The 27,581-nt window shown below is 36.2% G+C and overlaps 1 protein-coding gene across 5 annotated transcripts in view; it reads left to right on the forward strand.

The window, feature by feature from the left end:
- ERC1 (ELKS/RAB6-interacting/CAST family member 1) overlaps nucleotides 1-27,581 on the forward strand; it is an 805,513-nt gene that overhangs the window by 613,111 nt on the left and 164,821 nt on the right. For all 5 annotated transcript variants that reach the window (XM_037845053.1, XM_037845055.1, XM_037845056.1 and 2 more), the window contains one exon: nucleotides 22,787-22,931. In XM_037845053.1, coding sequence (XP_037700981.1) covers nucleotides 22,787-22,931 — 145 coding nt within the window. The remainder of the gene's footprint in view (nucleotides 1-22,786; nucleotides 22,932-27,581) is intronic.

Here is a 27,581-nt window from a genome sequence, read left to right on the forward strand (position 1 = left end):
TCATGAGGAAAAGTGATTAATTTCTTTATGTGACCTGAAGGAATGAACTATGGAGGTTACAAATAGACAGCAGTTAGAAATAAATTTCATTTTAAAATAGATCCTAAGAGTTATGTTATCAAAGTTGGTATAGGCTGCTTTGGGACAGCTCGAGTTCCATGTCATTAAATGTAAGCATAGGCTTGGAGAGCCACTTGGCAGGTATGTAGTAGAACAAAATCAAGCAATGATTTTTGTGAATGGATTTGATGGTCTGTAAGGCTTCTTTTTGTGTTTAGAGTTTATGATTCTAGTTTTGCTCTGTGTAAGCTGGAAAGACTAATTTATGATCTCTTTCCACTTCTTCACTGCCATTTACTCCTCAACCCTTTTCACAATGTAGCTTTCAATGTACTCTGACCACTGAAACTTTCTAAAAGATAAATCCAATGGAAATTTTGCATTCTTTGTCTTAACCTGTCTGTAAACACTTAAATGTGTTTGATCACTTTTTATTTCTTGAAACGTTTTCTTTGGCTTCCAGCGTACCGCTCTTGCCTTGTTTCTTTCTACCTCTAAGACTACTGTCCCTCAGTTCTTTACAGACTCTTCTTGCACGATTGCCATGTGCCCCTCCTCTGAGCTTGGCGGTGTCCTGCACTCCTGTGTCTCAGCTGACTTCTGTTGCTGATGATTCCCACCTCCACTCAGATCCTAGCCCAGGCCTGTCAATCCAGCTACCTAGTAGATATTTCCTTTGGATATTCCAAGACATCTCATTCATAGGGTTGAAAGGATTCGAGTTCTTAATCCATATAAAGTGCTCAGCAGAGTGTCTGGCTGTATAGTAATCAAGCTGTCAATGTTAATCGTGGTGAATTCTTAACCAGTCCTTTCTTACTGTTACCATTCTCTTGAGGAGAAACCATTGGCTTATCTTTAAATCACCACTTTCCAAATTATTTTCTTGGAATAGTAGTATCCCTCAAGGTGTTAGTTGGTGTTCCGAAATCTAGTAAAAGAAATGGGGTCCCGTGGGCCAAGTAAGTTTGGAAAATGCTTTATAACAGAGTTGGCTAACTTTTTCTGTAAAAGAGTTAGTTTTTGCAGGCTATTTGGTCTCTGCCACAACTACTCAGTTCTACTGTCGTAGCTCAAAAGCATCTGTGGACAATACATAAACAAACTGTATTCTCCTAAAATTTTATTTATGAACACTGAAATTGAATTTCATATAATTGTCACAAAACATTATTATAACATATTGTATCACGTTGCAAAGTATTCTTTTTATTCTTTTTTCAACCATTTAAAAATGTAAAAACTATTCTTAGCTTGTGGGCAGTACTTTGCCAACCCCTGCTTTAAAATATTGCCTCCTATTAAAGATGTGTAACATACACCATAAAAAACTATTGTAAGTTCTATAGTGGTGCTGTTAGGCACAATGTTCCTAAAGCTTATTTTACCTTGGAAATCTTTTTACATGAAACATTTATCAGTATAATATCTCTTGCTGTATCTCTGTGGAATGCACTTTGGGGAAATGCTGAACTGGAGAATAGCTAGCTATGTGAAAATTTTGGCCATAGAACAGACTGAAAATAACAAGCTTATGTGATGAAGTATCTTTCTTACTCTTGCTCTGATTAGCTGAACTAACTGGACACAGACAGAAGGACAGTTTGGAAAAGACAGTTCAACAAATCTTTTTTGAATTACCCCTGAAAGGAAGGCACCAACCAATTAGGCATTACAAATGAGTTGAAGATGTACGTGATGAAGTTCATACCATCAGTCAGCTTTTAGAAATGGGAAAAATGTGAACATTGCTATAACTTAACACAAAATAGAGGTTCTGTGAGAAAGTTAAAATATTCATTCAAGAGGAGAAAGAGACCTGGAGGCCATATCAAAATATAAGCTATGATAGATAACAGTTTTTGTGGTTTTAAAATCTTTGCTGTTCTTTTAAAAATACTTTTTAAAAAGCAGTTTAAAAGCTTAATTTTTTTAGTTTACATATAGTAAAATTGTAAAACTTGTTTTGAAATTATATTTTTAATTGTCATTTTCCTGTGTCTTTGAAAGGTAAGTGTGTGACTTAGTAGACAGCAAAGGGTTATTGCTTTCCTAATTTTGGGTCATATTTTCCCCACTAAATAAAGGCCATTGCTATGCAGAAAAACTTCAGATTAAAAAAAAAAACTTTATCAAGAGATTCCACATTTCCCATCCTTTTATGCCTGCTCTAACCATGTGCCCCTTATATAAAGGAAAAATGGGCATAGTAAGTATTCTTTCTAAATTATGCCTGGTGTTTGACCAGCAGCTAGAACCTGTGAGAAAATGCAGAGCAGACAGAATCATCCCAGCTGATAATAATAACTCATCCACCTAATGCAGGCATCGTTACTTGCCCATCCCTACAGAATTTCTCTCCCAGTTGTTTCATTCCAAACCTGTGTAGGAGAAGAGTTGGTCTTTTAATTTTCCCCAACAAATGGACAGCAGATGAATGATGGATTTGTTGCATCATAATTATAAAAAGGTAATAAATTACAGGGTTTGTTTTCACCCATTTTGGCTATCAGGTGTTTTTGGTAACCTCCAAGGTCTCAGCAGCCCCAGTGTCTTCAGTTCTCTCTCAGCACACCCGGACAGGCCTCATACACCACCACCACCACCACCCCACACTACTTTTATATGCTTCATCTACAGCTTGAAGAATATCTAAAATATTTATGCATTGGGACAGTGCCTACCCTTTTTTCAGGCAGCCTACCACAAATCCAAACATTAGATGATCTGTCTAATGTTGGCTGTTTTGTGAAATCAAGCCACAGTTAACTCTCGATTGTGCTAGAAAGTGGGGAAATGAGTGTCATGATACCACTGGCATTCTTCTAGCAAATGTCATAGCAAACAGACTTGGAATGCACTGAAAGTAAGAAAGAAAAGGCAAGCAAGCCCTCTCTGTAGCACAGTGTGGACAGCTGGTAAGGATGTGTTATCCATTTAGGACTGGAAAAGGTTAAGTAAACAGTGGGACAGTGACAAAGTGCAGGGATTAATTGCTTAAAGCATTCAATAATTCTTAGAGCAGACATCTAAATAAATGGAGCTGTTTGGGAGTTCGGGTTCTCAGAAACAATGTAAGAAAACTTTATTTTTCTTTGGAAACAGTTTTCCTAAGGAACGATGACAAGGTAAATGGTGTAGCCCAAACGTGTGCGATAACAGGTATACTTTATTTTGAAAGGACTCCATCTTCATATGGGAGGTTTATATTCTTAAATTTTCTGTTCTTGATATACTATCAAATATGAGGCAGAAAGGACATGCTATTGTGAAATAGTAAAGTCAAAATAGAAGAAAAGGCCAGTATAAATCTTTTTATACAGACCATTCCTAGATGTTACTGTGAACCCACCACTTAGCTTCATCTCTTGAGGCTTCTTGTGAGCTTCATACCCCAGTTCCCCTAACCCCCCAGATCTCCAACACAAGCATAATTCACTAGGAATTTTGATAGGATTTGAGTAAATCCCCCCAAAGAAAACGTTGGTTTGCCAGCTGTTTTTAAAGGCAGATATGTAGAAAGCAGAAGATCCTAAGATCACTTATCTTTTTTGTGATAGCCATTGCCATGAAGATAGGAAATTTGTCTTTGGAGGCATTATGAGATGTCCTCCTAAATTTTCCTTCAAATAATCTGTTACATAAAACCAACCCATAGTACTCATTTCTACATGATATTTCTAAATACAGTAATGGTCAATATTATGAATTTCTGCAATATCATCAGCCTTTAAGAGTTTAAAAATACTTTGATCTTTTTCACCATGGAATTGGAAGATTTGTATATACTTATTGTGTGTGCTTATTAGGAAAAGTAAATACAAAATGCTAAAAACCTAGTCTTGGCAAGGATGTTAGGAATCAGGGATACCTAATACATTACTAGCGGCCTTTTAAATTAGTTCATCTTCCTAGAAGATAGTGGGTCTCAAAATGACCTGGGGAGTTTATTAAAAGTATAGATGCTCATCTCCAGAAATTCAGATTCATTAGATCCGGAAAAGATTATATACTTCTATTTTTAATAATTTTCTTTTATGTTTAAGAAGCACTATTTTTAAAGCAAATTTGGTACAATTTAGTAAGCTATATGAGCTTTCACAGCCATTGACCTGGGTTGTGCAGGGTAAAGCTACTTCCCCCTCATAGGTGTCTCTCTGTAGGCACTTTGGATTGATTTTCATGTGCTAAGTCACTTAGAATTTCCTTTCCCATTTCCTCTTTATGTATTATATTTTGGCATAACATTATTTCTCCTTATATTGTCAAAGATAGAATTCAGGTTTTTTTTTTGTCCTAGTGGTTGGAAATGATTTTCTAGATGGGAGAGGGACTGAAAGGTCTTTGCTCTGCCATCTAGAAATCAGAAATCCCAATTTGTCATTAGCATTAATTTGTAGTCCTAAACATTTTGACCAGGAGGGGAAACAAGAAGGCATAACAGTTATAGGGAGAAGTAATGTTGATGAGACTTTTTTAAAAAGATATGCATCAATAATTGTAACATGGTGAGATCTGGAACAATCAATCAGATTAGATTAAATAAAGCACATTTTCTTTATTTTTATGAGTTCTCCCTGGAAATAAATAGACCCTAAGTAAAATCCAGGAATCAGTTTTACACTGTACAAAGATTTAGACAACTCACTCTAATGAATTATGACTGTGTTGAAAACAAAGTGTAAGAATCTTATTTAAATGATGCTGTTTTCCTTTCTGATATAATGTTTCACAATAAATTGTGGTGCACTGCATATTTTTTTTTCTATCAACTTGTTTTATTATTTTTTTAATTCATTTTATTGAGATATATTCACATACCATGCAGTCATACAAAACAAAGCGTACATTCGAATTAGTTGTACATTCATCACCAAAATCAATCCCTAACACCTTCATTACCACACACACAAAAATAACAAGAATAATAATTAGAGTGAAGAAGAGCAATTAAAGTAAAAACACTGGGTGCCTTTGTTTGTTTGTTTGTTTGTTTCCCCTATTTTTCTACTCATCCCTCCATAAACTAGACAAAGGGAAGTGTGGTCCATATGGCTTTCCCAATCACATTGTCACTCCTCATAAGCTACATTTTTATACAATCACCTTCAAGATTCATGGGTTCTGGGTTGTAGTTTGATAGTTTCAGGTATTTACTGCTAGCTACTCCAGTTCATTAGAACCTAAAAATGGTTGTCTATCTTGTGCGTAAGAGTGCCCACCAGAGTGACCTCTCAGCTCCTTTTGGAATCTCTCTGCCACTGTAGCTTATTTCATTTCCTTTCACATCCCCCTTTTGGTCAAGAAGTTGTTCTCCATCCCACAATGCTGGGTCTACATTCCTCCCCAGGAGTCATATTCCGTGTTGCCAGGGAGATTCACTCCCCTGGGTGTCTGGTCCCACGAAGTGGGGAGGGCAGGTACACTGCATATTATACTGAAAAGACTATTGGTCTCTAAATATTTGGATATCGCTAGATAGTTAAATCATCACAAGAATTCTCTAACATTAAAGAATTTATAGATACATTTTACATTAAAATTTGGCAGTTGGCTAATTCCGCAGTTCTGGACTTCTTTTATAGAAAGGCACCATGTGCCATTATTTTATAAATTAATGTAAAAATGTAAAACTTACATTTTTAGTGGATTTTATTCTAATTGATCAGTAAAATGCTGTTCCAAATGAGCAGATATTATCCTAACAAGGCATTCCTTTCTCCTCTAGCTTTTTTTTTTAAGACTGTATGCTGAGACTTATTGTGATTGCTTGCTTCTCTTCTAATATTCAGATCCAAGTTACATTGTCTGTTTTACCTTTTATAAAATTTTCATAGACTTTGAAAAGTCATTTATACAAAATGCTAAGCAGACGTAAAACATTTCATTAAAACTACTAGTATATCTGTTCAGCTGCTGTGACAAAAATAGCAAGGAGTAGACTATATATAAGCGTATGTTTCTTTCACATAATAGTCCATACTGGTATAGTAATTCTGCTCAATGAAGTTGTCAGGGGTTCAGGGTCATCCTCTCTTGTTGCTTCACCATCCCTGGGTTGTTACCTTCATCCACATGATCTACCACATTGCATCCAGCCAGCAGGAAAGGGAGAAGGGCAGGGCACACTAAGCTACATACATGCTCCAGTTTGCTAAAGCTGCCGAAATGCAAAATACCAGAAATGGACTGGCTTTTATAAAGGGGGGTTATTAGGTTACAAAGTTACAATTTTAAGGCCATAAAAGTGTCCAAACTAAGGCATCAACAAGAGTGTTGCTTCACTGAAGAAAGGTCAATGGCATCTAGAACAACTCTGTTAGCTTGGGAGGCATGTGACTGGTGTCTACTGGTCCTTTGCTCCCGGATTCTGGTTTCAAAATGGCTTTCTCCAAAGCATCTCTCATAGCTTTTCACTCTCAGCTCCTGTGTATCCTTGCTTGTTCTCCCAGGGCATTTCTTTCTAAGCATCTGGGTTTCCTCTCTTAGCTTCTCCAGGGCACACTCTGGGCTTCATCTCTTAGCTTAGCATACCCACACATCTTTCTGTTTGCATCTCCAAGTGTCTAGGTCTCTGTCGGCCGCTGAGCTTTCTTAAAGGACTCCAGTAAACTAATCAAGATCCATCCTGAATGGGTGGGGTCACACCTCCATGGAAATAATCTAATCATAATATCTCACTCACATTTAGCTGGGTCACATCTCCATGGAAACAACCTAATCAAAGGATCTCGCATACAGGGCTAGATGGCGGCTAGGTGAAACAGGGCAAAAAAAACACTTCCATGAAAAATACTAGATAAAAACCAGATAGTGACCCAGAACACCAGTTCCAGCGATGCACCAGCTAGACAAGGTCTGCCAAAACCACAGGGACCGTGCACTGGGTGAAACCAGGAGTCTGCATTCTGAAACGAGTGAGTAAGCTGGCTGAAAGTCCCACAGCCATGCTGGGTGTGGGAACACCGGGGGTTGGCGTTTGGAGATGGACTAGTTCTTTTTAAAAAAAAAAGAAAACCCAGGAGCAGCTGGAGTTACGATGGCAAGAACCGCGCAGTGAAGCATGGCAGGAGTGGGTTGTGCTAACCTCTCGGTGTCTGGCATGAAGGATAGACCACTGCTGATTCCCTCAGGGCCAGGGTGGCAGAGGGGAGAGCCAAAAGGAGAAAGAAACCACGCTGCTTGCAGCTGGCTCCCCAGCGGGCTGGAGACACTCCTGCCCAGGGCCAGACCCACAGCCCAGAGCCGCGCCAGGAAACCCAGTGTGATGTGGAGTCTATCCCATGGCACCGCACACATGCCACAATATCGGCTGTGGACAGTGGCCTCGGGTGCACCCACAGCTAGTTGTCCTGGAGCTGGGAAGGCAGAGCTGTGTGAAAAGGGGGCGGGAAGTGTGAGACGCCCCATTCAGCCATCTTTACATCAGGCAGAGAGCGCTGCTGCACGGCCCAGCGGCCCGGGGCTTCTCTTGAGGACAGTATGCACTTGTGACGTAGCACAGCCTTCCCACAGCAGAGGTCCTGGAAGATCACAGCTGAGAAGTGGGGCCCTCTTGGTAAACCCAGGGATGCTACATCAATGCCGGCGACTTGTGGGTCAGCGGCAGAGAAAATCTGGGGCAAAACTGAAATGAAGGCTTAGACTCTTACAACAGCCTTAAATCTCCAGGAACACCTGGGAGGTTTGATTATTAAAGCTGCCCTGCCTCCCTAACCATCCAGACACACATTCCACATTCAGGGCAGACGGCAGCAACCAACAACACACCCAAACTGAGTTCACCAAGTGAACCCCACAAGAATCATTTCCCCACACACCACAAAGATAAAGTTGAGGAGAACTGACTTGAGTGGAATAGGTGACTCGCAGACGCCATCTGCTGGTTAGTTAGAGAAAGTGTACGCCACCAAGTTGTAAATCTGAAAAACTAGATTGGTATTTTTTATAACTTCAAAGAACCCTATCAAGCAAAGCAAATGCCAAGAGGCCAAAAACAACAGAAAATCTTAAAGCATATGATAAAACCAGGCGATGTGGAGAACCCAATCCTAAACACCCAAATCAAAAGATCAGAAGAGACACAGTACTTGGCGCAATTAATCAAAGAACTACAATCAAAGAATGAGAACATGGCACAGGATATAAAGGACATGAAGAAGAGCATGGCACAGGATATAAGGGACATAAAGAAGACTCTAGAAGAGCATAAAGAAGAAATTGCAAGAGTAAATAAAAAAAATGATCTTATGGAAATAAAAGAAACTGTAGGCCAAATTAAAAAGACTCTGGATACTCATAATACAAGATTAGAGGAAATTGAACAATGACTCAGTGTCTTAGAGGACCACAGAACAGAAAATGAAAGAACAAAAGACAGAATGCAGGAAAAAATCGAAAAAATTGAAATGGATCTCAGGGATACGATAGATAAAATGAAACATCCGAATTTAAGACTCATTGGTGTCCCAGAAGGGGAAGAGAAGGGTAAAGATCTGGAAAGAGTATTCAAAGAAATTGTTGGGGAAAACTTCCCCAACCTTCTACACAATATAAATACACAAAGCATAAATGCCCAATGAACTCCAAATAGAATAAATCCAAATAAACCCACTCCAAGACATATTCTGATCAGACTCTCAAATGCTGAAGAGAAGGAGCAAGTTGTGAAAGCAGCAAGAGAAAAGCAATTCACCACATACAAAGGGAACAACATAAGGCTAAGTTGTGACTACTCAGTGGCCACCATGGAGGCAAGAAGGCAGTGGCATGACATATTTAAAATTCTGAGAGAGAAAAATTTCCAACCAAGAATACTTTATCCAGCAAAACTCTCCTTCAAATTTGAGGGAGAGCTTAAATTGTTCACAAACAAACATGCTGAGAGATTTTGCCAATAAAAGACCTGTCCTACTTCGGATACTAAAGGGAGCCCTACCAACAGAGAAACAAAGAAAGGAGAGAGAGAGAGAGTTTTAACAGACATATATAGAACCTTACATCCCAAATCACCAGTACACGCATTTTTCTCTAGTGATCACGGATCTTTCTCCAGAATAGACCATATGCTGGGACATAAAACAAGCCTCAATAAATTAGGAAAAAAAAAAAAAAACACAATTGAATATATTCAAAGCACATTCTCTGACCACAATGGAATACAAATAGAAGTCAATAATTTTTGATTTGTTACTCCACTATTTACTTCCTACATAATATAAAATACACAAACTTTAATGACAAATCAGTGGTTTTGGACTCAATGTAAAATATGTAATTTTTGACAAGAACTATATAAAGGTGGGGGAATAGAGGAGTATAGGAACATAGTTTATGTGTCCTATTGAAGTTAAGTTGGTATCAAAGAAAAACAAGATTGTTATGGATTTAAGAGGTTAATTTTAAGCCCCACAGTAAACACAAATTATCAGAGAATATGACCATAGAGATGAAAAGTAGAGTATGGGTTACGAGAAGTGGGGGAAGGGACAATGGGGAGTTAAGAAATGAGTGTAGGGTTACTGTTTGAGGTGAAGGGAAATTTCTGGTAATGGATGGTGGGAAGGTGATAGCATTACAACATTCTAAATGTGATTAATCCCACTAATGGAATGCTAGGGAGAGGGTGGAATGGGAAAATTTAGGCTGTATATATGTTTCCACAATTGGAAAAAAAAAAGAAAAAAAAGTCTAAATAGATGACAATTGAATGCCAAGGATGATCCCAGATGGGATCTGAGGATGGAGGACAGGAGGCTCAAAGGGGCACAGTTGGGACATAAGAAAAAAAAAAAAAAAGAAATATAGAATGTAAGCTTTGTATCAATGTTGAATTTCTTGAACTTCTTAGCTGTGCTTAATGGGATTGCATAAAAGAATGTTCTTGTTCATGGGAATTGTATGTGTGAATTATAGTGTTTGTTCAAGGATGTGTGCAGCTTGCTCTCATGTTCAGAAGACAGAGCAATAGATGATGGATGATAGATAGGGAGGGAGGGAGGGAGGGAAAGAGAAATGGCGATGTGACAGCATGTTCAAGTTGGTGGATCGGGGTATTGGGGGAGGGGGGTGAAGGTATGCTGGAGTTCTGTGTATGGGGTTTGTATTGTTTTGCAATTGTTCCTATAACTTTGAATTTATTTCAAAATAAAATTAAAAAGAAAAAGAATAAGGGGGATTCTTATAAGCTGTGTAAGAATTTCTCTGGAAGAAAAAATCTAAAAGTGTAATTGCTAGTCATATAATAGAGCCTTACTAAAAGTACTGTTAGAACAATTTCTAGAATGGATGTGCCAGTCTGAATATATGCATTAACATGCTGTCAAGAGGAGAGTAAAGTGTTTTTTTAAAAATCATCATGGTTATTTGAGATTTCAAAAATAAGGAATTATTATTTTAATAGAATTACAAATATTTATTATAAAATCCCCTCAATGTAGAAAACAAAAAAGGAAATAAAATCATATCATATCCCCCCCCCCAAAAAAAAGGTCCCGCATACAGTAAGTCTGCACCTACAAGGTTGGATTAAAGGAACATCATGGCTTTTGTGGGGGACATAATAGATTCAAACCAGCACAATACGCAATATACTACATTGAACAAAAATAAAGATAAAAATAAAGAAGCTTAGACTATCACAAACAAGAGTCTGAATGTCTTACTCAGCAGAAAGCAGTCTGTAGATATAACATTGTAGACCAAAGACCATGTTGCCCTGCTTTATTCATGAAAAATATGAGGTTTGGCTATGAAATAGTAAGGATAATTAAAAAAAAATAATAATAATTCCAGAATTTAGCATCCAAGTCTCAAAATAGTCATCTTGACAGTTTTACACTTAGTCCGTTGGTACTTGCCATTGCTAAAACTATTTTGTAATCAATTTCTTGAGAACTGCTTTCAGAACTAGTTTACAAGATTCCCTGGAAATAAATGTACGCTTATTCCTCATTGTGATCCAGGAAACCTAATGCCCTGATTCATCATCTGTGCCTCAGGGTTAGTGTTAAAAATAAAATTCAATCTTAAAAACAGGATACTGTAATTCCAAATAGTTAAATAATGCAGTAAACTTTGAAACCAGTCAAAGAGAAATCTGGAAGCATCACTAGAATAAATGTTTTTATGTTACTTCCCAAAATGAATTCTTTGTTTTATTTAGAAGTGTAAATGTAGGTATATTTGTTGATCTCTTTACATTATACTGCACTACATGAAGGAAGAAAGTGGATAACTTTTGCTAAACTAAGAATAAAAGAAGCAACTTTACCTACTAGTAATATTAAACCTTCAGTAGCCCCAAAGAAACTCTGCAATCAAATTCATTTATTTTGGGGCATGCTGATTTAATCATGGTATAGATGATACCATATTTATTATTCCCACATGCACATGCCTCAACATTTGTCTTAGTCTTAGCAAAGTCAACCTTTTTTGTTTCAACATAAGAAATGTAAGGCTTTGTTAAAGAAAACCTTGGCTAAAGTTTTGTTTGTTTGCTTTTAATACAGAAGGAATTTTCTGATATTTTGACACATGGATATCATCAGAACTAGTAAGAATCTATTAAGATTTGTTGAGTGACATCTAACATTAAAGAGCAATAGAAATAGAATAGAAATCCCAGTTATAATTATTTAATTGTGTGCATAATTTTGCTTGATAACTCACTACCCTAATAGACTGTTAAATTCTGTGAGGTCATTGTTTCCAGCATATCAATAGTACTTAGTACTTAGGATAAGAGACCTAGCACATAATAGGCACTCACCACATATTTGGTAATTGCTAATTTTTATCTTGTTTTGTTTGTGATAGTAGGATTTAAAATGTCAGATTGTAAGCTAGTGCATAAATAAAGCAGTTCATGGTTTTGAACCTACAGCTAAGCACATAAAAATGCCTAGAAAACGAACTAGCAAAATTTGTTGTTACTTTTCTCAGTAGCTGTTTTTGAAACTTGCTAGTATAATTTTTGTGAGCTTTTGATATTGCTTCATGAGGTTCCATCCATTGTTTCACTTCTGTGGTACATTGCTGCAATATGTATAATGTCTGCAGTAACTAAAACATTTGCTCCCTTATTCTCTCATTCTGTTTATATGCATTTTCTTAAAAATGTTTTCTTTGCTAAGACAATATTGAATATGAATGGGATAAATTTCTTATGTGTTTCTTGATAAGTTAAAAGAAATGAGGATTTTTCCCTGAGAAAGAATCAAGACATCAAATTGCAGAGTAGTTTGAGTCAGAAGGCTTACGTTCAGAAATCTTAGGGAGTTGGATTTATGCAAAAGTATCTGCTTTCTTAGACGTCATACCATTCTTTCCCTCTATAACCCTATTCAGCTTTTATTGTAGAGTCAGAAAGGGATACTGTTTTCTGTAGGGCTCTAACCACTGTTCATGTGCTAGGACTTCCTCACAGAAGTTTCATCTTTTTAAACTGCATCATAATGCAGAAAGTTATTTGTTTTCTGTGTCCAAATAATCATGTAAGCATGAGTAAAATATATTTGATTATTGGGAAAGTCTACTTTGCTGCATGTAGATGGGTAATGTTAGCAGTTAATCATGTATCTTGTTTCTGTGCTCTTGTGTTCAGGTAATTGGGCTTTCCTAACCTTGGTTCTGAAACAATAGACCAAGAAGGATTTTTAGTTCTGAAGTAGTTCCATTTGTAGTTGGTTGACTGGAATTTACCGAGTGCCCACTATGTAAAGAGCTTATATGTAGAGGATACAGTGAAGTTAAGACATAGTCCCTATACTCAAGAAACTTACCCCCAGTTAAGTACTGAAGATTTGAAGACAAAGGTTTCTTTAAAAAAACAAACAAGCAAAACCAAAAATACTCTCCTTGGTCTCTCCCAAAGCAATATATGGTATGGATAGTAGGACCAAAGTTTTATAAGATTAGAGAAGTGAGAGATGCTAGGCATAGCTTGAGATGGCTTTATTGGGGATGTAAATGTAGATTTTTTAAAAATAGGCATAAAAGGTAGATGGAAGGTATTCAAAGATAGACCTATTAAATTGGAGGCTGCTATTCAGTCTCTGAGCCGGAAAAAAAAAAAAAAAAAAAATGCCTGTTTGTATTAAACTAAAGAATTTATGGAAATCTGTGCCTTACTGAAATAAGTTTAGGATACCAACCTTACCTTCTCTTGAGAGAAGCTGGAACTGTGCTTAAATACCCAAGCCCCTGCTGAATTCTTGGTCTTGAGGGGTAAAAGCAAGTCCTAGATCTAAAAACTTGGTTTGTATTCACATTGAAGTGAAAATCTCTCATGAAGCTGTTTTCCATGAAAGTGCCTCTAAGAGAGCAAAACTCTGGAACATTGGACCACACAGTACAGCATTTACAAAGACCATATCTATGTAAAAAAAATAAGAGGGCATATTCTTTGAAAGGCATTTACTTACTATCAGCTTAATTAGCACAGTAAAGGATGGAACTACCAGCTAACTCTATAGAAAGCATAGGAGGAAAAGAGTAGAAAGAATGTTCAGAATTTATTGGGATAGTCTTAAGCCAGGGAGACTGAATTTTATTTAAAATATTCATGGAAGAGGACCTGGACTCCAATGCCTTCTTAAAAGAAAACCATTCAGTTTTTCTATGAGGCTCTTTCTTTGTTTTTAGTACTTTTAATCTCCCAAGATGCTTTGTTCTTTTGCTAGTACTTTTTCAAGTGTCTGTTTTAGAGCCCTAGAAAAGATCAGGCACACTTTTGTATACTCAAAGTTTAATCAAAGTTAAATATCACCTTCAGTTTCTTGAGCAGATTTCCAGTATCACCGTAAATGATACTTAACATGAGATGGCAGAAAATAAATTGGCCACAGAGACTCTAAGTAGCATCCATTCCACCAGTGCTGAAGCCATGGTTGTGGATTGCACTTGGGAGCCACTCGTAAGAAGGAAAGGCATCAGGACCCCAGAGAAGCTGCCCTCATTCGTGCAGTCCTGTTAGTACTTCTGCGTCAAACTTTCCTTGTCTATTCAATCCATCCAACCTTGTCTCTTCCCACCATCACCTTCCTAGTCCAACAATGCCTGCGTAGGAGACATAGGTTTTTAGAAATCTGTTTTTCTTTTTTTGGAGAATGATGGTAAAAACAGTTTGAAAAGAAGACTGGGAGAAAAATACTTACAGTGTATTTTATATCTTCAAGGTCATTGAAATTGGGGAACACAATTTAAATGATGGGAACTCATGTTTGCTATGTTAAAATATTCCTCATTCAGAAAATTTTTATGATTTTTAAAAATAACTATCAAGGTATAATGTATGTACAATAAAATGCACGCATTTTATGTGTACAGTTTGATGAGTTTGACAAAAGTTTACACCTGTGTAACTGCCACCATAGTCAAACTATAGTCCATTTTCATCACCCTGAAAGGTTTTCTTGTACCCTTTTCCAGACAGTCTGCAGCACCCACCCCAAGCCCCTGGCAGCCACTGATCCACTCTCTATCTTTGTGGATTAGATAACAGTTTTTTTTTTTATTTTTTATTTTTTTAAAGTGGAGGCGTTACAAACTTTTGTTTTTGCCTAATAAATGGAGATACAAACCTCAAGATTTTGCCAGTCTGAGAAACAGGCTTTATAGCAAGAAAGCTATCAACATACAGCAAAACTAAAAGTTTTTCAGACTTACCATAATCTACAGTGGACTAGACACATTTTATATTTTTTAAATGCTCATTTTTCAGAAAAAGTGAGGGGAAAAAACTGAATACAAGTTCTCCACTCCAAATTTTGTTTAATCAGCCTCATTTACTGTGCTATAGCAAGCAGCAATTTCTACTTTTATTATGTTAATTTTTCTTCCTTTCAAGGATTTCTGAAAAACAAGACCTGTCTCAATTCCCATGTCCTTAGCCCTAAGGAGATTTCTCTGCCTACTGTGCATTTGATTTATTGGCATTCATCATTTATCGTCTCATCTCTTTAATTATATCTTAAAACCTTGGGCATTAAAAAGGACAGACTTAACACTCAAAACAAAATTATTATAAAATATATCTGATCATCTCTTTAATCACCTAGTCATGGGAAGCTCTATAATTTTTTAGGCTACCCAATTCTATTTATTAACAAGTGTTAATATACTTGATGTTCATTTTATAAAGTGAAATCTGTGTCTTTGTGACTTCCCCCCCTTTGGTGTTATTTGCATCCTCTAGAGAAACACAGATTAATAATCTTGTTTCTGTAAGGCCTACCTTAAAATTCCTGATAGCAATTTTCTTGTTAAATCAGTAAATCTTTTTGGAGTAACATGCCCTTTTATAACTCTACCCTGTCACCTTCCTTTGGATACCCTGTACTTTCGCATAGCTTCTTAAATTATGACATTTAAAATTAAGCCTGGTATGCCAAGTGTGACCTCTCTAGGTAGAGAAAAATGCAGCGCTTTCCTTCTTTAAATGAAATATAGATTGCCAAAACTGGTGGCCTTATTCTAAGTCTTGGTTTCTTTCATGGTTTCAAAATTTGACATTCCCTACTCTAAACTCTGCTCACTGACCTTCCATGCTATTGGGTTCCCCTTCCCCCCTCAAAAATTTTTTTCTTAAAAACACAGTGAAACACAGCTGCAAGATATGTGACGACCTTGGAACAGCTGGGAGACCACCACAACAGATAGAAATGGAGTCAGAAATGAAGGAGCTGTTGGTTTAAAATACGTGTACTAAGCACATACTCTGGGCTAGAACTATTCTTGGCATTTGGGATACATTAGTGAACAAAACAAAGATCCTGCCTTGGTGGAGCTTGCATTCTAGCTGTTTCTGAGCAAAGGTTTTGCACAAACAAAAAAGACTGGCAAATAATATCAGAGTATAGAGTAAATAAAGCAACTGCCACCCCACATTTAAAAAAAAAAAAAGTTACAAATCGTTCAGGCACATGAAATGCAGAAAATAATATTTGAAAGCTTCCGGTGTTCAGAGCCATGAACCTAGAGTCTAAGAGTAAGATATAAAAAAATTCAGAGAAATAAACCAGAAACATAATACATTTGCAAAAGCAGACCATATACATGCCAAGTAATTGAGGAACATTTACAGAGCAAATGCCTGTACTATAATCCAAACTGTGAAGAGTGCTGAAAGGTGTCTTAGTTAGCCAGAGCTATTGTGACGAATACTCAATGTCAAATACCACACAGTTGGTTGGCTTAAACACTTCTGGAGGCCAGAAGTCCAACATCAAGGTATTGGCAGGGCTTGCTTTCTCCCAGAGTCTGTAGCATTCTGTCAATCCTCCATCACATGACGGTCTCTCTCTCCTTACGTCTGTTCCTCTGGTTTACAGTGACTTCTGGCTTCTACTGACTTCTGATTTCTTCTGACTGCATCCAAATGTACTTTGCTTGTAAGGACTACAGTCATATGAATTAAGGCACAGCCTGATTCAGTTTGGCTTCATCTAAATAGGATCCTTGAAAATGCTATTCACAAAGAAGTCCACACCTTAAATAATAGTAGTATGCTCAAAGGTCCTCTTTCGAAATGAGCTCACACCCACAAGACCAGAGGTTAAGACCTGGACTTATCCTTTGTGGGAGACATGATCCAGTCCCCAACAAAGGAGACACTAAATAGAGGGAAATTAACAGCCAGGTTAGGTCCTGATATTAGACCAAAGCGTTTGATGTAAAATACCTGATGAAAATGACTTTGGAAGGGTAGCACAGTGTTGAATGGCAGGAAGTCAGAGAAGAGTCTTTAAAAATAATAAAGACCCCTCTGACTACTTGTTAAATTTGACTTGGAAAGGTATCACTTCTATGTATATATGTATATTCTACAATTTCAAAAATGTGATTAAAAAATAATACAGACCCAAGCTGAAAGGATGGTAGTGACTATAGAAATGATCAGCAGATAAAAAGCACAGGTTTCATTAAAAATTGTTAGAAAGGAAAACTCAGCAAAATTTGAATATTGGCTGTGGGGAGCAAAGAAGACTGCAGATTATTTAAATGTTGTCAGGCTTTGGCCCCAGAAATATGGTGGTTCTACATAGGAGGGAATTTGTTATGGTGGAAGGATTGATTTAGTATTGGCATTGCACATTAAAGATATTTCTGTGTTTCTAACTTAAAGGCATCCTACAGTGGAGGTGGTAGGGTGTACAGGGAACAAGGTTGAGAGGCCAGGCCTTCAGTCAGGCTTGCCCACAGAGGACTATCCATAGGACTATTGATTCCACCCAGCGTAAGGCAGTTTATCTACCGTGTTTTCTGGGACCTCTGAAAGGGTAGTTGGAAAAAAGTAATCAGAAGGATTTCTTCAGGAAATGAGTTGGGAAGCAATGTCCTGGTAGTTTTCTGCTCACTTTGGATAGTTAATTGGTTAAATACAAAGTAAAGGAGAGGGGAGAATTAAAGTCTTATTTAATCTAGCCATAAGAGAATATAGGATTCAAATTTATTTTAAAATTAGAGTAGATTAAACTATGCCTTCAAATCCATGACAATAAAACATCCAAAGTTACTGATCTCATTCTTGCTTTCATGTGATCTTTTTCCTGATGTTTTTAGGATTACTGCACACTTATGTAGCATGACTATGCAGCTATTCCATTTGAAACACCCCGTTGGAGGAAGAGGGAATAATAAACCTTGACATATCTCATTCAACTCCTTTCTCGATCTGTCTTGCACTTCTATTAAACATACACGTACTTAGGAGTCACTCTTAAGTTAACCACTATTATTCCACTTTTATTTACTAGTGATAGAATGTTCATGTTGTGCTATTCTCAAGGATTCAGGAATTATCAAAAGGTTTTGAGCTCCATTTGCCTCCTGTTTCTGAAATTTGCCTAAAACAGGGAAGGTAACAGAGGAGGTGGTCTTAACTATTTCCTGAAGCTCAAATGCAGCTGCAGAGTACTTTTAGAGACATCTTGATTCTATTAGAATTTGCAGGCCAAAGGGCATATTCAACTGCTCTGGTAGTTTAAAGCACCAGGGATGGAGTGAATAGACCACTTTAATGACTTCAAGTTGAATTTCTGCTGCTACCTACTCGTTATGTAAGTAATATGACATGTTAGTCATGCAGTAGGGGGTTACTAATCACTTTGAAAGGTTCTGTGTCCACATTTTCAATTTTTTTTTTTTTTTTAACTGAGGAAAAGACATGAACAGAACAAGGAGACTGATTTGGCAGGAAGAGCATTGTAGTTTTTGTTTTGCTCTGGGCTTGTGGCATACATATATTACCTTTCACATTTTATGGGTTGTATTATTCCCTAGGGCCCCATGGGAAACCAAGTCAGAATGTGCTTCACCAGCAAGTCTTCCTTTCTGTGGATATTCTTTAGTTAGTAAAGTTCTTAAAGTCTGTTATTAATCCCCACTAAGGTTATTTTTCTTTAAAATATTCATATTTGAATTAGAACAGGGTCTTCCAGATCTCAAGCCATTGACTCAGGTTAGAAAGGAGCTATTTCTGGTCATTTTTATTTTCTTCTCTGTAGCTTCTGTTTCTTCAATATTTCATCAATGAAATGTATATTACTTTTTTCAGAAAAAAATTTTTACGAAGAAGCAATTATAAGAATACACAGATATTAAAATAAGGTTCTTTTTTGCAATTTGCTTTCTTTTGATTTCATTCTGAATTCCATTTCTTCTGAAAAGCGGGGTATTCTTAATAAAAACTTTCAGTTTAGACACTTTAGAATGTAGTCTGTAAAACTTAACCACTATAATAGGGTGGTATATGGGAACTCTGTATATTAAGTATGATTTTTTTGTGAACCTACAGTTTCTCTAATTTTAAGAAAATGGAGGGAGAAAAGAAACTTAACCACATAAGTTAAACTTTACCAGATGGTCTTTTCTATCAGATGTATTCGGGGAACAATAATCTTTTTTCCTCCCAAAAAGTTATGGTTCTTAATATTTACTAGTATCCACATTCTTGCCTATCCTCCAAATTTTTTTTCAAGAAGCTGTTCTCTCCATAGTATCTATTTCAAATGTAACAAAATTGTAAACAAGATAAAAATATTATTTCTGTGCCTTTCCAGATATAGTGGAAAAATCTTAAAACTAATACACCCATAAAAGATATTGACCCAGAATTTATGATTATATGTATAATATATAATCAAAACATTTTATTCTCTCTACTGTGAATTGCCCTTTTTAGGCATATCTACATGTAGAAACCCATATCAAGAGTATACTTTTCAAATGGAAAGGACAGCAGCAGCAGTATGATAATCTGTTAGGAAATTTTTAAAGGGTTAGAGCCATGGGTATGGGAAAGTTTGACTCTGTGCAGGTCATAGCATATTTTCAATGCTCAATAAAAAACAAATAGCATCAATGACATGATAAAATCTCTATTTGAACTCAAAAAAAAAAAAAGAGGTCTTCAAATTATTTATCTTATTAAGAAGACATTATTCCAATGGCTCAGACTCCAGTGCCACATATTTTATTTAAAATCTAAATTGTCACCTTTTTATTGCATTTTAGGAATTTAATACTGTACCCCAGAGATTAACTGTACCATACCAGCTGGCCAAGCACATCATTTATGAAAAGAGTTTGGAATTCAGTCAAGATGCTTCAATGATATAGAATAATTTTTACTATTTCATATTATGATGCTTTCCTTAAGCACAGAATGGAACTGAAATCCTATCACCTTTGTGTCTTGCATTCAGCAAAGGCACTAATGACTCAGTCTAATTTGATGAAGTAATATATCTTTCCTTCATCTTCTGCTGTGTTCGCCACTAAACGTGTGGCTCTGCCTAATGGTACATAGAAATGCAGCACCCTTATTGAAGTAGTACGTTTCTCATTCTAGCTTGGTCAGTCTTTGAGCTTCCCAGAAGGAAACAGATGACAGCAACCAACAGGAAACTGTGCATAATGACACCATCTTGAACTCCTTCACCTTAAAGCTCATTTCACCACTTAGCATATTTTTTTCAAGTGGTCGGTGGATATATTTAGACTATCATCCCTTTAAAGTTGACCAGAGCCTCATGTTGTAAGCCGTTTCTTAAAATTACCTAGAATGTAGAGACAGTAGATAGTGATACTGGAATTGATAAGCACCTTGTCTTCATCCCTTGCAACAGCAAACAAATAGTAAACAAATCTTTTATTTCCCTTATGTGACCTGATATACATCTTCCATTTGTTAGTATTATTTATTTGTTCAGAGTTCAGCATACCTACTCATCAAGAATAAAGAATATCTCTATCAGGATATTCAAATGATAGTCTTGCAGTTTGTGGCTAAACTAAAATTCTTCCACATGACTGCTTTTGAAGTATAATTGTCTTTAAAAAGGTCAAAGCAAAGTTAAACTTAGGCAGTGTATTCTCAGATTCAGTACTTCCTCAGGTCAAAAGCTCAGGCCACTTATATAGTTCCTATAAATCAAATCTATCTTCTTAGAGATGACTTACATAAAAGATAAGGTATTGAGGGATGCATTTTGGACTCTGAGATTAATTGTTCATCAACTTCATTCTGATTATTTTGTAAATATCTCATGTCCACTTCCCTACTAAATCCCCCCCTTTTTTTTTTCCTTCTGGACTTTGAACCATAAAGTAGTTAGTTAAACCACAAGAAATCTGTTAAGTTTAAATTACTGTTTCAAAGTGTGTGGATCATTGCCAGATACAGCCACAACTGGAAACATTGATAAGATAAAAAGAATTTTCCATGTTCAGAATGCCCCCAGGAACAAATTACTGTTTCTAAATCCTATTTACAGAAGTTTTCAATTTGTTATATTCTATACATGAAAATGTTTTCAGGTTCAGTAATGCCTCTCTGTGACAATATTGCATTGTCTGGAAGCTACAGAATACTTATCAAAGGAATGAGCTAAATGGATTAAAGTGTTTATAGGTGACAGGATTATTCTTAGTAATCAACAACACAAAAAAGTTGCTAATTACATGTGAGCATGTGAGAGAATATGTATGGGGAGGGGAACTGCATTAAATTTTCAGACCTATTCCTTCAGCAAGTATTTATTAATCAACTGGATTTATACTATTTTGGGTATTATAGAGGTTTAAAGAATGGTCATGGACCAACCCTTCCATCTAGCAATGTATAGTCTATATAGTGTATGTCAGAAGCACAGAGTACAGCCTTAGGTGGTATTAGTCTATTTAATCTGAGTTATTCATTCAACAGTTTTTTGTTTTTTGCTTTTCTTTTACATTAATTATCCAGCTCTGTCTTTTACGTCTGGTTGACAGGTACTGTTACATTTGCTGTAGCATTTATTGAACAGTGGATTGAAAGACCTAATTCCTATTGGGAAGTATCTTATACTTTTAACAATTGTTTATGTATTAGAAGAAGAACATTTTTAGGGAATTTATAGCAGTAATTTGGTGAAAAGAGTTTAGTTTATGTCAGAAAAGCCAAACTATTGGTAGTATTCAAATGTGATCAAAAATTAGTATTTGTATATATGTTATTGATAATTGGTTTGCTTTAAGTATTTAAGTCAAATCTACAGTTTGCATCACTAACAGAATGTTAGTGATTTTTAGTTGGTGGGCATTTGTTATGTACCTTGGTTGTTGGTTTTTTTTTTTTCCCCCTAGATACCTGACAGGTGTTTGCTACTTTTTTTGATGAACTTGTTTCTTGAAACATTTAGCCATTGCTATTCAGGGTTTTCATTATTATGTTTTTCTTCTAAATTTAATTGTCAGGCTTCTGCTTTTACCAGAAAAGACCCTAGGAAAACTAAGACACTTCTAAGATTTGTGGAAAAACATCTGGATAAATTATTGAACACATTACTATTTTGTAGACTGTTTTCATCATTCCCATTGCTTAGGCTGTCATTACATAGTAGTCACCTTCATATAGATTTACCTTTAATATGCATTACATGTAAAATAATAGTCACTCAATAAAAAAGTAAAATTTCATTTTTTTTTCAACAAGCTAATTATTTTTTTTCTTTCCTGTATTGTCAGGAAAACCCTGACTACAAGTATTTACTTTTTAAGTTAAAGGATAATTCTAATTAATAAATTTATATTGACTGTTACTGGAGCAAGATGCATTACTTTAAAATTCTTTATTTGGCTTATTATTTTAGAAGGAATAATGTTTTAAGAAACAACAATATGGAGGTGATAAATCTGAATATATTAGCGGTGGGACTTCTTGAACATGTGAGGAAGTATACACATGTTCAACCTGACTGAGAATTAATTATCCCTGTTTGTGTTTTAGAAGTGTATGAATTTAAAAAAGAAAAATAAAGCATAAAATTAAATTAAGAAGTGCACAAATAATTTCTTAATTCAAAATTGGAACTATTTTTAACTAAATATGATGGTATTTAAAGAATTTCAAGTCTTTACTTTGAAAAAGATAATAAGGAGTCTGGGAATGGAAAAATCTAGTCATTTCTTCAGTAAATGGTTTACATTAAAAAACAAAAGTTGCTATTTTGGTTTCCTTTGGAAATTAAACTACAGCTATATCTAGGAACTCCTTATTGAGATGGCAGAAAGACCTGAATGGGATTCCTGGCTGAACCATTCAGTGAAAGTGTGCATTTGGGCAAGCTATATAAACTCTCTAAGCCTCAGTTTCATAACCCAGAAAATGGAGATGATAATAGTGACTTCAAAGAATTGTTGTGAGGATGAAATGAAAGTCTCCATTTTCTCTCTTTTGCAGGCAAGAAGCTCTTCTAGCTGCCATTAGTGAAAAAGATGCCAATATAGCTCTTTTAGAGCTTTCGTCCTCTAAGAAAAAGACTCAAGAGGAAGTGGCTGCACTAAAACGGGAGAAGGATCGCCTGGTGCAACAGCTCAAACAACAGGTAAAATCAAATACAAGAGAGGATCCTATGGAGAAGGGTCACTGGGACCAGCTTTCACACCAGTTCTTTGCTTGATTGTGTTTTAATGTCTTGTGTCTCATATTAGACACCTGATGTTTGTATCTTGTTAATTTTCATAAGCATATACTTTCTTCTTCTTCGCTAATCTCTGGCTCTGACTAAGAAATGCCGAGTGTTCTTGGTAGGGAGACTAGTTTGGAAGATGTCACAGGTCTTCTGTGAGAATGCTTTTTAACTTTGAACAATGGCTGAATGAAATTAGTGAAATTCTGCTCATTTGCAGTGAAGAAGTCAGTTTTTTTCAGCCAATCAGATAGCCCATTACAGCAGGTGCTAAGGATACATTCATTAAAGGATTTCCATTTATATGGGGTTGGGTAAGCTCTGAAGGTAAGAGCAGAGTTTTGCCCTTTTCTCTCCCAACTTATGCTCTCCCAAAATTTAATGCTTAATATTTATGTAAGGCCTTTCATCTGTGAAAATGAAAACTAAAAAAGTTCCCCTTTGAAGGGAAAAAAAAAACCTGGATTATTAAATCTGGGTCTGCTTCTATAACCTTATCACCCTTTACTGGCTGTTCCTGTACAATGTGCAGTGTCCACAACCCCGTCTTCCAGTGTCATCTCCTGCATTCTCAGTCATGTTTTCTGTGCATTTTGGCTGCTAAATTTGCTCTTCTGCCTGAAGAAATGAGACTGGGAAAGAGCTTTTCAGGTGAAGGAATTTCTTCTTTTCTGCTTTGGGAAATCAGTCATCAATTAATAGTGTTTTTGGCATAATACTTGAAGTTTAAATTATCAAGAATCAACATTTACACTATAAAGATACTTTCTTTGTAGACCAATATTAAAGCTGCTTAGAAATAGGCTTTATATTTATTTATGTGACTGACTCTGCTGAGAAAATACTTAAGGAATCCCTTTTCTATAGGATAGATAGATGATGACAAACTCATTGCTGATGTACAAGTAAAAGAAAACTTTTCCTGTGTCCTAAAATAATTTGTAGCAATAAGGAGGACATCACCATTTTTGGATGTCTGTTAGGAATAATGTTGCTTATTATTAAACGCATCTGTACAGTAGGATTTGGGTTATCAAAGCTGATAATATAAAATAGGAGAGTATTGTTCAGAAAAGGAGTTCACTGGTTTGTGAGTATATTTATATTTTTAGCAATATCAGTTTCCTTTAAGATCAATGCTATAGTCATATGATTTAAGCAGTTTATGGTCACTCCATCTTGAGACACTAAATAAAATAGTGTCTAGCAGACTAGAGTACTACTGTGTCTCATTCATAGTGTTTTTTAATTTAATTTAATTTTTATTGAGATAAAAAAGACACATAGTAAAGTACATAGAGTACATAAATCTTAGATTTATAGATCGATGAAAAATTACATTCACATACAGCTGTGTAATCCTCACTCAAGACAAAATTTAGAACAGCATTCCTCAAAGCTTAATGTGCATGTAAATCATTTGGTGAGATTCACAGTGGTTTTTGATTATTTGGCTCTCAAGTCTATATGTTTAAATTAGCCCTAGTTAAAGAAATTAATTAATCCATGAGTTTATAACCTTAGAAACTAGTGGCTAAAAAATTCCTAGTACCTTTATTTCTAGCTAAATGCACTTATTATTCTGTGTAGATGCAATCTATGTAAGGAAAAAGTTAATATAGTATGTGGAAGTCCTTCCTTTCAGTGCTTTTCTGTCTTCCTTCTATGCAAAGTTTCACACTCCTCCCTCTGAAAATGTATCTGAGATGTTGTGAGCAAGAAGGAATGAGTCTTGCTGAAGACATTTTGGTTCTTTAATTTCTCTAAGTTTGTGTATTAAAGTTTGGATGACAGAGAGGCCTTTTGGAAAGAGGATGCAGCATCAAAATTGTTTTAAATGAAAGCTTCTGGCCCTTGAATTGCTGGAATGTGCCTCAATCTATGGGCCATTCCCTAACAAGGAAGCAGTAAGCGCTGACCATGCTTTCTAGTAAATGGAGCTGCCACTGCCTGATAGGTCACGGCACTAACACGCAATTTCTGTTGTCAGAGAGAGTTGAAGTAAAGAGAGATTTACAGATTTTAAGTCACCATCTAATATGGTGCCAATTTACTCACCCCTTCCAGGGTAACTTGACTCCTTAACTCATTCATGGTAATGCAGTACTTGGAGAGGCTGCATCAGAGGAAGGGCCACAGCCAATGAAAAAAAATAAAAACTAAAGGTTGTCTAACAAACTCCAGATGTGCTGTGGCGGATGCCAGCCAGTGTGTCATGAAGAAGCCGCTCCTGTGATTGCTAAGCACCCGTGCTGGATTTAATGTAAACTCAGATAGAACCCTGGAAAGCATTAATACAATCTGTTCAGCCACAGTGTCTGTCACGAGATGATCTTTCTCTCCGCATTATTTTCTTCTTTTCTCCTAAAGAATTTTGCAACCTCCATGTTTCATTTGCTGTTAGTGTGAAGTCTGACTTTGTGCCTGTGTGCTTTATACAGATGTGTCATAGGCAGGTTGGGCTTTTCAAGACAGGCCAGAAGTTTTCTCTGCTTTTAAAAGTCAACTACAGCAATATATGAGTAAAAATTACGAACTTAAAATGATTTGGTTTGAATCCAGACAATTTCATTTGCAGCTACAATTTTGTAATCCTCTGCATTAGGGTAAATTTTCAGACTTAACTCATTTCAACACTTTCTAGGCATGAGGGATGCAGACACAGTACAGTTTTAGAGCTTAAAATGCTAATTGTTCTTCACATTTGACAAACACATTCTTGAGAGGGTAGTTCATGGCCTTATCACCTTGCTTATGACAGCCCCAGCAGATCATCCAAGCATTAAATGATTTGTTTGCCCATTCATTGCAATTCACAGCTATGTGCCAAATATCGTATTAATGAAAAATGAATTTCTTTCTTCCTAATAACAACCTAGACAACTAATCAGGCCTCAGTTGTAACTCTGTCTTTCTACCAGTTGCACAGATTACTTCTCTGAGATTTATATTCCTCATGTATAAAACTGTGATAACATTACCTACCTCACAGGGTTAATATAAAATTAAAATAAGATAGCAAACCCAAAGTGATTAGATCCCATTTCCTGTCAAAGGTCCCTGTTCCACAGTACGAAACATTCATGCTTCTTATTGATGCGTGTTACGTTGAGGGAAGAGGGGAATTTCAGTAACTATGATTCTCATTCTCAGTCATCTCTAATAACTTTAATTAATTTTCAACATGACTCTAGTGTTCAAAATTACATAACTAGCACATGGTGTTCTACTCCTCTGAGGAAGAATATATTCTCAGAGCAGTTAGGAGAAAGAACGGTGGTACTTTTTTTCCTTCCCTTTGCCCATCTGTTCTTTATAATGGTGTGACTATAATGTAGCATTTTTTTTAAAAAACTCTAAATTAAATCTTACTTACATTTTCATCATTGAAGAGCATCATTTAAAAGCCCATCTGCCTGAAGTTCTCAACACTAGAAAAATTATAACTCCCAAGCTTACATTCCACCTCACTTTCTATTTCTATGATCTTCCATTCGCATACTTGTTTGTTCCTTATATCCCTGAGTAGTATTACTGACTTTTGAGAATTATATGAAAATAAAGTGGCAATGACGATAATGGCTACCACTTACCATTGGCTATAATATACTGGGCACAGGTGCTTGATATACATCAGATCTGATTTCTCACAACTCTGGATTGTATTATCCTCATTATATAGATGAAACACCTGAGAACTGATTCTCTTCTTATTCTTACCATCTTAATGTGGAATTCCAGGCAGTTGGTAATTAGAAAAATTATATTGGAATTAGGATAATACAAAAATGCTATTTCATGTTTTTTGTGACACTCATTTGTTCTCACATCCTTGAGATAAAAGAAGGTATTTATTTGTAATCTGACCCCTTCCGTCCGTTTCTGCCTATGGAGAACCTGAAACAAAGAGCAATGGTGTGTTTTGTCCCTGTCCTACAAATGTCCTACAAGATGACCCTGAAGCTAAAAAATAGCTTTTATGTCTTTAGAGATGGCAGTACCTTCTTAGCCCTAAACACGTTGTGGTCTGAAAGGAAGCACCCAGTAATGTTTCATATCCTGTCTGCTTTGAACAGTCTGCAGACCACTCTTAAAAGCACCAGCCAGGAGCCAGCCTCCTAGAAGCATTCCTTTGATTCATAGACCACCTTTAGTACATGGAGAATTCAAATTCAGAGTGATTATAGAGGAGAGTTTTAGTCTATGGATTCTGATCTGTGGGTATGTGTGGGACCAGTCCATTTGGCCTTTACAGGGCAGCTGAGAGACATCCACTTAAGCTCTGGTACCCCTTCAGCTTCATATGTATACATGACATACATGAAATAAGGGGAAGACAATCTCCTGAGTATAGCCGGGTGGAATAGTCATTTCAGGGTCCTACAGGTTCAAAACTATTGTTGTTGTTTTTTTTTAATAATTTATTCATTTTTATTTGACATAAAATATACATAAACTTAAAACTCATTTTAACCATATAAGTGGACAGTTCTTTGACATTTAGTATATTGATAATACTGTGAAACTTTCACCACCATCTATGTCCAGACTACTTTCATCATCCAA

This window comes from Choloepus didactylus, chromosome 8 (genome assembly GCF_015220235.1).
Source record: "Choloepus didactylus isolate mChoDid1 chromosome 8, mChoDid1.pri, whole genome shotgun sequence".
Lineage (NCBI taxonomy): Eukaryota > Metazoa > Chordata > Mammalia > Pilosa > Megalonychidae > Choloepus > Choloepus didactylus.